Here is a 12,042-nt window from a genome sequence, read left to right on the forward strand (position 1 = left end):
GGATGACTCATCCCGTCGGAGCCGTGCAGAAGGGATGGCATTTAATTAAGAAATAATTGTTTCCCCAGATTTCCTGCCTTACTGACACGTCAAATCAATTCTTCGGTTATCTTAACCGTCCCCAATAAACCTTCCAAATTGTCACTATCCATCTCGCACGGCCCCCCGATGGTGAAATACACGGGTGACTTTCTCTCATTTCCCATCCCACCCTTCAACTTACGCAGCATCTTCCCTGCTTAAAAGTGTACATAACAAAAGGCATCTGCTCTTTCCCCCTCTGGCCAATTAAATTTCCGATCTTCATTTCACCCGTAATTAATTCCGGACGAGGTCAAAGTGCAAATAAATTGGGGATAAGTGCTCATCGAGGAGGGTAGCGGAGGAAAAAGTTAATTTCTGGGGTGAAAAGTGTCGCAAAATGATGGAGCTGGAGATCTTATCGGCCCGCATAGCCAATTTGGAAAGGATCGTAGTCGCGCTGACGAAATGGACGGATTTTAATTGGCAACATTTGTGTAAGCGGAATTTTTAGGGGGATTTTAGGGTGAAAATTTGAGGGAGGATGAGATATGTTTCGTAAATTTCCAAATTGTAGATTTGCAAGAAATAGCCTGTTTCAATAATTGCGTAAACTTTGCATAGTAAAAATGTATGATAATTGATAATGTCATCATCATGGGACCCTGCATAAAGGATATGATGGATTAGGGGGTCAATCGTGGTCAAGGGATCGTGTTGACTATAAAATACGAGTGACCCCGAGGAGGCAGAGGTCAAAATTCTGTAAAAATAGATATGCACGGGCAAATAATACTTCTTGTATGCTAAAGGTTAAAATTAGGGTTAAATTATAAACAGTAGCATACAGTATATACAGTATCATCATCAAGAAAGAGGGTTGTACTTAAAGAAACATATGAACTAGCAAAAATTTTGAGTAATCTTGACAATTTGTATGCTTAAGATTACACTTTTCATTAGAATTATTTATTGTACGGGTTTAATCAACCTTTTTTATTAAATATTACAGTGCAACAGAAGGCGGATCACTGTGGTGAAAATGATGCAGAAATTTTAAGAAACTTTGACGCACAAGGTAAATATTTTTCGGTTAATGACTAATCATAAAAAAACTTGGATTAACTTAATGTCCTTATTTGTATAAAGGTCAATTGAATTCCAAATCGCCTAAAAAACCACGATCTCGAGCAAAACCGAAAGCAAAACAGCAACCGACGGCGACATCATCTGCGGCAGCAATTGCATCTTCCTCCTCGGGGTACGGTCACGGTCAGTGGGTCGTCCCATCGACGGGTCAAGGTTCAGGGTCATCTACGACGGGAAAGGTATGCTTATTTAATTGCGAAATTAATTGTCTGGCTCATCTGGCTGGCTAACATACATATTTATGTATAGAAACATTTGCATATGTAAACTTTACAATTTTACATACCTGTATGTAAATATGGAACAGGAGTTTGAATCTTAATTAGTAAGGCAGATTAGAAATTAGCGAGAAATCTTGTACAAACAATTTCCTAATTGCTATCATTATAATTAATTAATTAAGATTATGTAATTAAGCAGCCATTAATTTAAAGAAATGTTTATTTGTTATTGCCAAAAATTTACCGTATACACAGGCTTCGTTGAAACATGAGTTTGAGGTTTTCCTTAATTTTTCCTCAAATGCATCTTTTGAATTATTTATTTATTTACACACACAGTTAATGTTTTAAGCAATGGCTAATTTATTGACAATATTTTCATACTTTTCAAAACCTATGTAGTACACAGTTTAAGTAATTACATAAATTTATCCGTACTTATATATGAAATTCTACCTTATTTTTTTCTTTGCAGCCCCCCACACGCCACTTTCCCCACAAACCACGCGTCGAAAGTGTCACCTCCCTCCGGGGAAAACCCATGATCTCCATGAACGGTTTCTTCTTCCACTGCATTGCAAACAACGTCGCGACCAAGAAACGAATCTGGACGTGCGACCAACGTTCCAAAACGAAATGTCCTGTCCGCCTCCACTCCACCCATGATGTCAACGACCTACGTCTCATGGCGGAAATGGGACTGCACAACCATCCCCCAGACCATGCGGGGGCGCGCGTCAAGAAAAATCCTAATCCGACTCGACCCACTGCGACGGGCGGGACGTCGACCTCATCCACGTCATCCGGAGCAGGGCAACAGCAACAACAGCAGCAGCAGCAACAACAACAACCACAAAACCTCGTAACTCAAAACGCATCTCAACAACAAAACCTTGGCAACATGAATAATATTAGTAACGTGGGGGCTGGTGGGGGCGGAAGTAGTGGCGTCTTACAAGCGGCCGGATTGATTAATGCGTTCAACAGTTCGATGTATTATCCGTTGTTTCCGAATCAGAATATTCACTGAGTTGGTACATACAAATTGGCGAAACCGAGGTAATTTACCGATTTGGTAAACGTTTGATGCCCCCGCGGTAAAGAAAAATTGGACATGGAATTTTGGATTACAATTTTAATTTGGTACAAAATTATTGTTACTGTGGGGGTAACAAATTGTTAACGATAAGGTATACGCTTGGTCGGTGACAATTTACTACCAAATACTCGTGCTGAGAAAAAAGTCATGCAAAGATTTCATTGAAAGAGTCATTGAAAGACGACCAAAATTTGAAACTGTTCTCATTACATAATATTTTAAAAACCAGGTATGCAGAGATCTGTTAGATGTATGAAAATGTAGTTGTTCTCATTCTCTCGTCGTGCTCTAAAATCCTGATATATTTAGTGGCATAATTAAGTTATAGTCTGATAAATAAACAAAATATGTATATAAATATTTATGAAAAAGTGAATGTACATCGAGTAGAACCCCGGAATGTGAATAGATTATGTAATTATAGGACAATTATATTATGTATATTAACCAGTTTTTTTAATGCATTGTGTAAATAAGAGTATAATTTTTGTGAAGAGTACATAAATTAAAGTAACGTTGTGTCAAAGTATAGCGAACCGTGTCCTTTATTTGAACTTCATGTATGTACATGTGCATGAGGTGTGTTATCGATCGTGTATTTGAACGGGGTGGTTGTCAGGTTTTTACGTTTTCTTTCTATACCACAAATCAAATTGTATGTGTTACATCTAACCGAGATAAGAAAACCTCAAATAAATTGGATATGATACAAACCAGACCAAGAGTACTACAAAGCTCTTTTCCATATTTAGCGTGAGGCAGAGTGAGATTCGGGTTCTGGTGGGTATCCGCGATTATCGCGCGTCAGTGCCGTATCCGTCTCACTTTGCTGCGCTCACACAATCATGCGTCTTATTTAATTAAGTATACTGGGTTATCTAAATGTTGTCTTATGAAAATACAAAAAACTTAAATGTTGGTATATCATTAGCCCTCGTTTGTTACGGCACTTGCCGTATAAGTCACTCCCACAGACACTTTGACCCCAAAAATCTCATGGTCCCAGGCATTTCTCGTCGGGCAACAAAAGCTGAAAATGTAGCCCTTCATAAGGAGAAAATTCTGGCATCAGGTTGTCAGACTGAAAATGGCTGGGACCATGACTTTTTTAAGGATTTATGTGTATGCAAAAAAACCGCCAATTTTCGAATTTTGAAACTATTGATGCATCAAAATGTTCGCATTCCATGGGGAAGTCAAATTGCAAATGCAACTTGGGGTCTTATTCTTTTTTGTGCCGAGTGTACATTGACTTTCTCATTTTTCACGATTTCCTTTAACAATTTTTGAAGGGGGGGTGGTTGCATATAATTCGAAAAGACCTATGGTATATTGATGTTTCTACCCGAAAATAAATTTTGGATTTTTTCTGGGAAATTCGGTGAAATCGACGCGAAAAGAGCTTGTACTTTTGGCTCATTTTGTACCATATGAAATTGGAATTATTTCACCATGAAAGTATCACAGAGCCCCTTCTCATAAGTACGTATTTATAACCACGAAACGAAAAAAAGATTGAAATCCACCTGCTCCACTCGTGCTGCTGAAGTATGTAAATAAATAACAAAAACAAAATCAGAACACAAATTTGAAACTCCTCGTTTCCAATAGACGTACGAAGTTACGAAGGAAGTAAGTCCTCCATGTTATAAACTACAACATATATAATTTAATATCACTCCCTCCTTCAGACCTATTCATACATTATTAAGTACATAATAAGTAGTTAATTGTATTCTATACACTATATTTTTAGCAGTATATTTATCCATTACCTGAGCTGTGTTCCTTCTCAATTAAATCATGTCGCAGTCCCTGATTGCTAATTCCCAGGTCAGTAAGTAATCCCGTGCAATTTTTTAACCTTCTTTATAACTCTTGGAATTCGTCAGTCATTATTAAATATTGTTTCCAATTTGTTTTCCAATTTTCAATTTATTTTTGTTTTTCAGGTTGACAACGAGGTACACGATTTTACCTGGAATATCAAGAATTTCGATTTTATCTCCTACATCCGTAATCGGTCCGTCCTGAACCAGCATGTTTTCTCATTCACAGTCGGCTCCAGCATAGACAAAGTCTCGACCTGGAAACTTTTCTTGGCGTACGATGCCGCTGAAAAGTCTCCTGCGCTATTCTTGCAGTTGATAGAATACGCTGGTACCGATGAATTTCCCGTCATCCTAGAAGTCTACGTAGACAATGGGATCAATGAACAATTTAAATTGAGTAAGAAACACGATATCTACATAATTGTGGTTATGCAAAATTCTTATCTGTGAGATTGCACGATATTATAATATGCAAACTCGTTCCCATGTAGAAAGAGCCACCATCCTGTTCACCCCGACCTCAACAGAGCCCATCAAGTGTAATTTCATATGCTTCAGCAGAAAAGGGAAATCGACTTCATGGACTTTGACCTCCTTGAACAATGAAGACGCAAAGATTTTCTCGCTGAAGACTATTTTTCAAAAACTTTCCGGCTCCGAGTTGAAGCTGAGAATCAAGTTTCAGATTTTTGGTAAATACAGCTTCACGACTTTTGGAAAGGATTCGACGTCATCTACCATTTTGGAGAGGGAGCAAGCAAAAAGTCTCCAGCGTCATCGAAAAGTCGCACTTTCCTTGCTGGAAAGTGGGGATCGGGCCGATGTGACCTTTGAGACGAAGGATGACCAACGCATCGCCGCACACAAGTTCATCCTTTCCATGCAGAGCAATGTTTTTGCAGCCATGTTCGCTACCGAGATGAAAGAAAAGACTGAAGGTGTCGTCAAACTGGATGACATGGGGGGCGACGGGCTCAAAGTATTTTTGAAGTTTGTATACACTGGAGAACTTGATGAAAAGTGGAACGAATTTTATGACGAGGTTGTCTACGCGGCCAACAAGGTGTGCACAAATGATAAGTAATTACACATATCTTGTAGTACAATTACTAATCTAAATATGCTTAATATTTCCAGTATCAAGTGCAATCCTTGATTGACATGTGCCAAGAGATGCTTCCGACTCTGGTCTCGTGGGACAATTGCTTCGAGATCTTGAAACTTGCCGAATTACACGATTTGGCTGCTGCCAAGAAGAAGGTTGAAAATTTTATAAAGAGGTATACTCCATAATTTCGCTTTCAGTTTACAGAGTCTTTTTTAATAAATTATTATTTGCCAGTGACCCGGACAAAATGCTGCAGTTGTTACGTGAATCGCCATCTTCGAAGCGTCCTCGATTTACATAATTTTTGATGAAATTTTTGTCACAAAAATATCGCTTTGTGTACATATTTATTTGACAAGATAGGTTATGATTTACGTTATTTTTTACGTTTCTGATTTTTGGTTCCGTTTGATGAACTTTAATTCGCTATTGAATATAATTTCTTTTTATTTTTTCCTGGGCATTAGAAGTTTATATTTTTGATATTTTAGTGTGCTCTGTTTTCCTTTGTGTTACTTTTAAATATGATTTATGTGTGATAAAATGTTACTTACTATGCAATTTACGTAATTACATAAACTTATAACACCCAGCAAACAAAAGACTTAATTCTCATCGCTTATGTAATTTTCAAGAGGTACGTAAATTCTCTCGTCAATTAGTATATACAAGATTTGACACACCTCTATTTTTCAATTAAAAAATGGATTCTCTTTCATATAAATTATGGATTAAAATAAAGTTAAACTTTTAAATTTTATTCTTAAGCTTAGTTTGAACAAATAATAATAAATAATCCCATGTTGTGGTTAGCCAAATAATTATTATTTAAATATTGTTTAATCGACAATCTTAATTTTAATAAATAGTTTTTTAACATGATTATGGGGTGCTTAAGAAGTATCCGGAATTTTTTAAGCGTCACGTGACTCCTAATTTTTTGTTTGATGTTTTGACATAACTCGCTACTCGATCCCAGTGTAGCTTGAAAGAAGGGTATACGAATGGGCTGACCGGACAGTTTGTTGTGATTAGCAGTTTTTTGTAGCTCATACCTCAGTAGTAGTGTATAACAAATTTTTTATTTTTGAATTAGTTGATTGCTTATGTACATAATTTTCAGGAGGTACGTAAATTCTCTGGTCAAATGACAGCTTTATTTTTTGAATTTTTAAAAATATGTAAGTTCTCCTTCCTACAAATTATGGAATACAATAAAGTTAAAATTTTCAATTTTATCATTAAGCTTAATTTAAACAAATAATAAATAATGTCATTTTTATGGTTACCCAACTAATTATTATTTGGTCGACAGTTTTTTAATTTCACCAACTTGATTCTAATCTTGCTTTGCATTATTTGCATATTCAATAAGTAAGTAAACAATTTAGCATTTTTAACTTCTATGAATAGCAGCACTCATGTAATACGACTTTATGTAGATGGACTTTGAAAAGTCTTAAGACGAGTGGCCTTCAAAAGTTCAAAAGTGTCAGGAAGTCTTTTCATCAAGGAAAAAAGCGTTGCAGACTTGTAGTTCAGACTAATCCTAGAGGGTGTCCAGAAAGTTTCTCCCTATGGATTTTAAGCCCGTTTTTTGTTGCTAGTTTTAACATCTTTGAGTTTTGTCGTGCAATTATTTTTCCAATACGATACTAAATGTGAAGCCTTTTCCCATGCACGAAGAATTGAGTATCCTAGCAGTATCCAATGCATGGGATGGATTTAAGTGGAAATGCAAAACCTACTTCAAGCAACTTTGCGGGGCCTTTTAAGACGGCATTATTACCTAAACTAAACGCCAGACTCTAAAGAACGATTGGCATATAATTTTTAGCCCGAAACAGGGCTTATGTAATCGACCTGTTCGTCTGGCTGTCTTTCCATAACTCTCGAAGGAGTTTAGTGCCGATTTTTACAAAATTTGAGACAGACATGCATCTGGGCAATGCAACGACCGAGTTCGAAGATGGGTTCGATCAGAAAGGATTCAGACCAGTGTGGGTCATATGAGTGGGTGGGGTATTATGCACCAAAATTTCAAAATTGTGATAGCTGAAATTTGGCATGTAGCGTGCTAATGGCTCATAATGAAAAAATATGAAGTGAAATTGGAAAATTTTTCAACCGGCAGTTACCCGAGGGATCCATACCGATTTTCAGAAATTGCCCTAAGAAGCTAAATTTCGGCACGGTGATACTTAATGGCTTCTCGTGAAATTATATGAACTAAAAGTAACCAGAGGTAGTAAGGTCATCTTGTAAGTAATCAAGGAGTAAGTAAATATTTTTAAAAATTGGTAGAAGTAATACGAAGAATTGACGCTACTGGTTAGTAGTGTTTTTTTAGTTACTAAAAATTAATGCAAAATGCACATAATTTTATACAAAATTCTAAATTTATCAATCCTCGTGCCAAATTTAGCTGCTTGCGACAAGTATCTTCGCAAGATACTGATTCGCTGAATCTTCAGCTTCCTACGTCAAATTTGTGAAATCGGTGTGGGTTATCCTATGGGGTCCTTCAGATTGAAAAATGTTGAAACTATACCCAAGCTTAACACATTGGCAATCCACATGCCAAATTTAGACTTCCTGCGACAAATTTTGGAAGTTTCTATGAAATTTAATTTTTTCAGTCAATCCTAACCACTTAAATGACCCCCACCGGTCAACCACTTGACCGATGAGGCTCATCTTCGAACTCATCCTTACTTTTTGCCCGTAGATGAATTATGCAAGTCGACAGCTTTTGCTTAAAGAGAGTTAATCGTGCCTACAGACGGACATACATCCTGAAAAATCTATAAGGCCATCTTAAAAGGCCTAAAAACGGTATGGGTCACCCTGCAGGGTCATTCTGATTTCTGATTGCACTTAGCTAACTTTTAATTTCAAATTCTTTAATGAGAAGCCACTAATTGTAAGTATTATCGTGCCAGGTTTCATGTTTTTAATGCAATTTCTAAAAATCGGCATGGATCACCCCGTAGGGTCGCTCCAGATAAAAGTTTTACCAATTTCATTTCATATTGTTCCATTTGCAACCTCTCTCCCAAATTTCACTTCGATATGACGATTTTGAAAAATCAGTATGGGTCACCCCATAGGGTCCATCAAGATTAAAATTGTTCCAACCTAACTTCATTTTTTTCTGTTACAATCCACTAGCAACCTTTGTTCAAAATTTCAACTACGTACTACAAATTTTAGAAATCCGTCGGGTCACCCTATCGGGTCTCCCAGGTTTAAAATTTCTGAAACTCCATTCCAATTTAAACGCTTTGAGGTCAGTCGAAATTTTCATACTAAAATTACTGAAAATTATTACTATAATGTAGATATTTCTCAAGCTGCAAATATTTTACTTGCACTTTTACATAATTTAACCTGCTCTGAAGGTTCTTGGTAGTTAAGGGCAACACATTTGGATAGAAATTACCCCCACCGGCAAACCACTTGACCGATCATGCCCATCTTCGAACTCATCCTTACTTTTTACCCGAAGATCATGTGTACAAAATTTCAAGTCGATAGAATGTGTTTAAAGAGAGTTATCGTGCCTACAGACGGACGGACAGACGGACGGACAGACAGACATCCTGACAAATCTATAAGGCCATCTTAAAAGGCCTAAAAATCTGAAAGATGCTAGGATTGCGGAGTGATAAAAAATATTTTAAACCCAAACGCAGTTCAAATAGTTCGAGGACACTCTACCAATCAAAAAAATACTAACTTACATAAATAATTTGAAGGAAATCGCATAGTTTTCGTATGAAATGTGAACTGTGTGTATTGAAATTTGAATTGAAATTTATTGATTTAGGCTAGTTTTATTGAAATGTAGCGTAGTACGCTACATTTTCAGAAGAATGGTAATACTTTAATAACTACCTACTTTTGGGACTAACCCAGGATGAGAAAGGAAGGTTGTCAGACATACAGGGGTCAGTATAAAACGTTTTTTAGCCCACGTGATATGAGTTAAACTTCGCAAAACTGGTTCAAAGCATAGATTTTAGACTATTTAGACCCTGCGGAAGGCGACCATAAGCGCATATTCACAGATAAGAGGTAGATTCAATAGTATTGACAATTCAATCCACAAAATTCGTTATGTAGGAAAACAAATTTGAAGGGTGTGGCATCGATTACAAGGGAGAAATACGACTGAAGGTTGGTTTCGTAAGGACCACGCATTTTACACCACAGTTCTAAGGCATGAATGGTGGAAATGGTGAAGAAGGCCGGATTAAGCACACAATATTACGGTAGTTTCAAAAAAATATAGCAGTTTGAGTAATTCTATCTCCCTGTTTGAAACAGGGAGATAAAATTATTCAAACTGTTTCCTGACAGAAACAGGCTGTTTCTGTCAGGTAATAAAGTTCGTCAGTGGTTGATAGGGAGAAACTTTCTGGACACACTCTAAGGGGCATCACATCATGCAAGTTCATTATTTAAAAAAATTATTTGTACACACACTCTTAGAAATGGGGTTACGATTATAACCAAAAAGTAAACGATTTGACTCTACCGCCGTGGTTATAAATTTGTCATCGAGAGGTTACAATTGTCACCAACTAATTATAAAGGTTCACCGACTTGGTATTAAATTGTCACCAGAGCTAATACATTTATAAATAGTTGGTGACAAATTCATAACCACGGCGGTAGAGTCAAATATCTATGTCCATTAACTTGAAATTAATAGGTAAAATTTGTAGATCAACTTATTCGTTGATTAGCATAATGTGCTTCATTTTTCCTGAATGGGCTATGAACGGGGACACAGCGGACAAGACAGGCCATAATTGTGGTGCGGCTAAAATTTTGAAATCTTGGTCTCTAGACCCGGCTATATTTGAAGACCGGCTATAATTAGAAGAGGGCTATAAATAGAGGTTTTACGGTATTTATATTTATGCATATAGGATGCAATTACAAAAGAAAGAAACTTTTGAAAAAATGCAAGTAAATTCCAAAAAACTAAATTAATTCCAAAGAAATTTTCAGGGATTATAAAAAAGGTCTCGACCATTCAATATTTTGCTTGAAAAGAGCCATAGACCCCAATCCTTCATATCTGGCGAATTTGTTGTCTCGCGGTCCCCAGAAGTGCTTTGCCACTCTTTCTCGCTACCTCTTTTGAGGTGCGTGACAAAATCTGACGGAATCCTTTCAAGTTTTTGGCTGGTTTTATTCGACGACTATATTCTCTCTTGCATAATGCCCAAAATCTTTCAATTGGTCTTGCCCGACGGACGTAGGGAGCATATTCCTTTTTTGCAACAAAATCGATTTTTTTCGACCACAGGTAGTCCAGAACAACTTTTGAAGAATGAAAGGTTGCTGTGTCCGGTCAGAAAAGTACATTACGATTATTGATAAAGGGGATCAAGATCTTCTTTACACAATCGTTCAGATATCTCTCCGAGGTCATGGTGGCTGTGGTCACGAACGGCTTTGAGACGTCCCCCAATGAGTCCAATGCTTACCCGATTATGTGCTCTTTGGGGAATTTTGACTTCGGCGTGTATTTGAAGGAATCTTTAAACGTTTTCTTATTAGTACATGAGTAGAACTTCCTCCCAGGGACTTCATCTGGATCAATCGAGCACTTGGTCTCATCATCCATGACCAGAATCATGGGTATGCTTTGCTTGATGCGTTTTTCAGCAATGTGCCGATAGTTGGGCTTTGCTCTTTTTTGCTGACCTTGGTTGTACTTTGGTGCAGGTGTCGCCTTATACGATTTGACCCCCAACTTCGTAGGTTTAATGACATGTAAACTTAATTTTGCTATTTTCAATTTGTAGCCCAAATTACCATCTGATATCCCAAGGTCATTTTGCATTCCTGCTGAAGTCTAAGTGTCACTTTGGGGGTCGCTACACGAGCAGGACGATTTTTTAATTTTTTGAATTCAGCATTCCTGCTCTCCTCGTACATATCTAAAACTCTGCAAATTGTCCCTATATAAATTTTTTCATTTTTGAAGTGGCTATAAACTAGTATCCGGACGCGCTCGCACACTTTTTTGTAGTAGTGGCAAATCTTTTTTTCCAGTTGTTCTCGATTTTTTGTTCTCATTTTTGAACTAGTCGAGATATCGACTTCCGGTTTTCTGATTTGGGTAGCTAATCGCATGGACTACAAAACTACGGCGTTTCAATTCAGTGGCAATTTTTATTCCATATGAATAAATACATTTTCCAAAAGTTTCTTTCTTTTGTAATCGCACTCTAGTATACTATTCAGCCTGGTCTATTATAAAGCAAATCTTATACACATCACATGACTATGCTATGTATGAAATTTAAATTTGGTCAATAAGTTGCATTTAAAAGGTTATAATAGTACAGCCTTGCACAAGATTTCGCGACAAGGACAGCCTGCCGTAAAACTTCATCGTCGATGTCGATAATATGGTAAATCAGGATTACATCGCTTATCGGGAGAGAGCAGAATCCAGACTTTACGTAACATTCAAGATGCGAGTTATACCCAAAGGTTTTAATTTGATCACATGACAGGATCATACTTCCATTGGCGATTGGCACAAGAGTTTCTTGGAGACAGAGAATAGTATTCCAAGCCCATTTTTGC

General features: G+C 37.1%; 2 protein-coding genes across 3 annotated transcripts; both read left to right on the forward strand.

Annotated features, from left to right (window-relative positions):
* Positions 1 to 229: 229 nt before the first annotated feature.
* Positions 230 to 3,206, forward strand: LOC110860675. Its single transcript, XM_022109770.2, has 4 exons — positions 230 to 518; positions 1,034 to 1,099; positions 1,171 to 1,349; positions 1,867 to 3,206. Exons 1-4 carry the CDS (start codon positions 422 to 424, stop codon positions 2,419 to 2,421), a joined length of 897 nt encoding a protein of 298 aa, XP_021965462.1. The 5' UTR covers positions 230 to 421; the 3' UTR covers positions 2,422 to 3,206.
* Positions 3,207 to 3,968: 762 nt separating this feature from the next.
* On the forward strand, positions 3,969 to 6,727 carry LOC110863069 (ARMADILLO BTB ARABIDOPSIS PROTEIN 1). Of its 2 annotated transcripts, none has more exons than XM_022112298.2 (6): positions 3,969 to 4,122; positions 4,247 to 4,323; positions 4,443 to 4,719; positions 4,814 to 5,385; positions 5,460 to 5,602; positions 5,665 to 6,727. In XM_022112298.2, the coding sequence occupies exons 2-6, from the start codon at positions 4,294 to 4,296 to the stop codon at positions 5,729 to 5,731; spliced, it is 1,089 nt and encodes a 362-aa protein (XP_021967990.1). In that variant the 5' UTR covers positions 3,969 to 4,122; positions 4,247 to 4,293; the 3' UTR covers positions 5,732 to 6,727. The 2 variants fall into 2 exon arrangements, with proteins under 2 accessions (XP_021967990.1, XP_035712864.1); XM_035856971.1 differs by having other exon boundaries at positions 3,977 to 4,122; positions 4,250 to 4,323.
* The last annotated feature ends 5,315 nt before the right edge of the window (positions 6,728 to 12,042 follow it).

This window comes from Folsomia candida, unplaced genomic scaffold (assembly GCF_002217175.1).
Source record: "Folsomia candida strain VU population unplaced genomic scaffold, ASM221717v1 Fcan01_Sc001, whole genome shotgun sequence".
In the NCBI taxonomy this organism is placed as follows: Eukaryota; Metazoa; Arthropoda; class Collembola; order Entomobryomorpha; family Isotomidae; genus Folsomia; species Folsomia candida.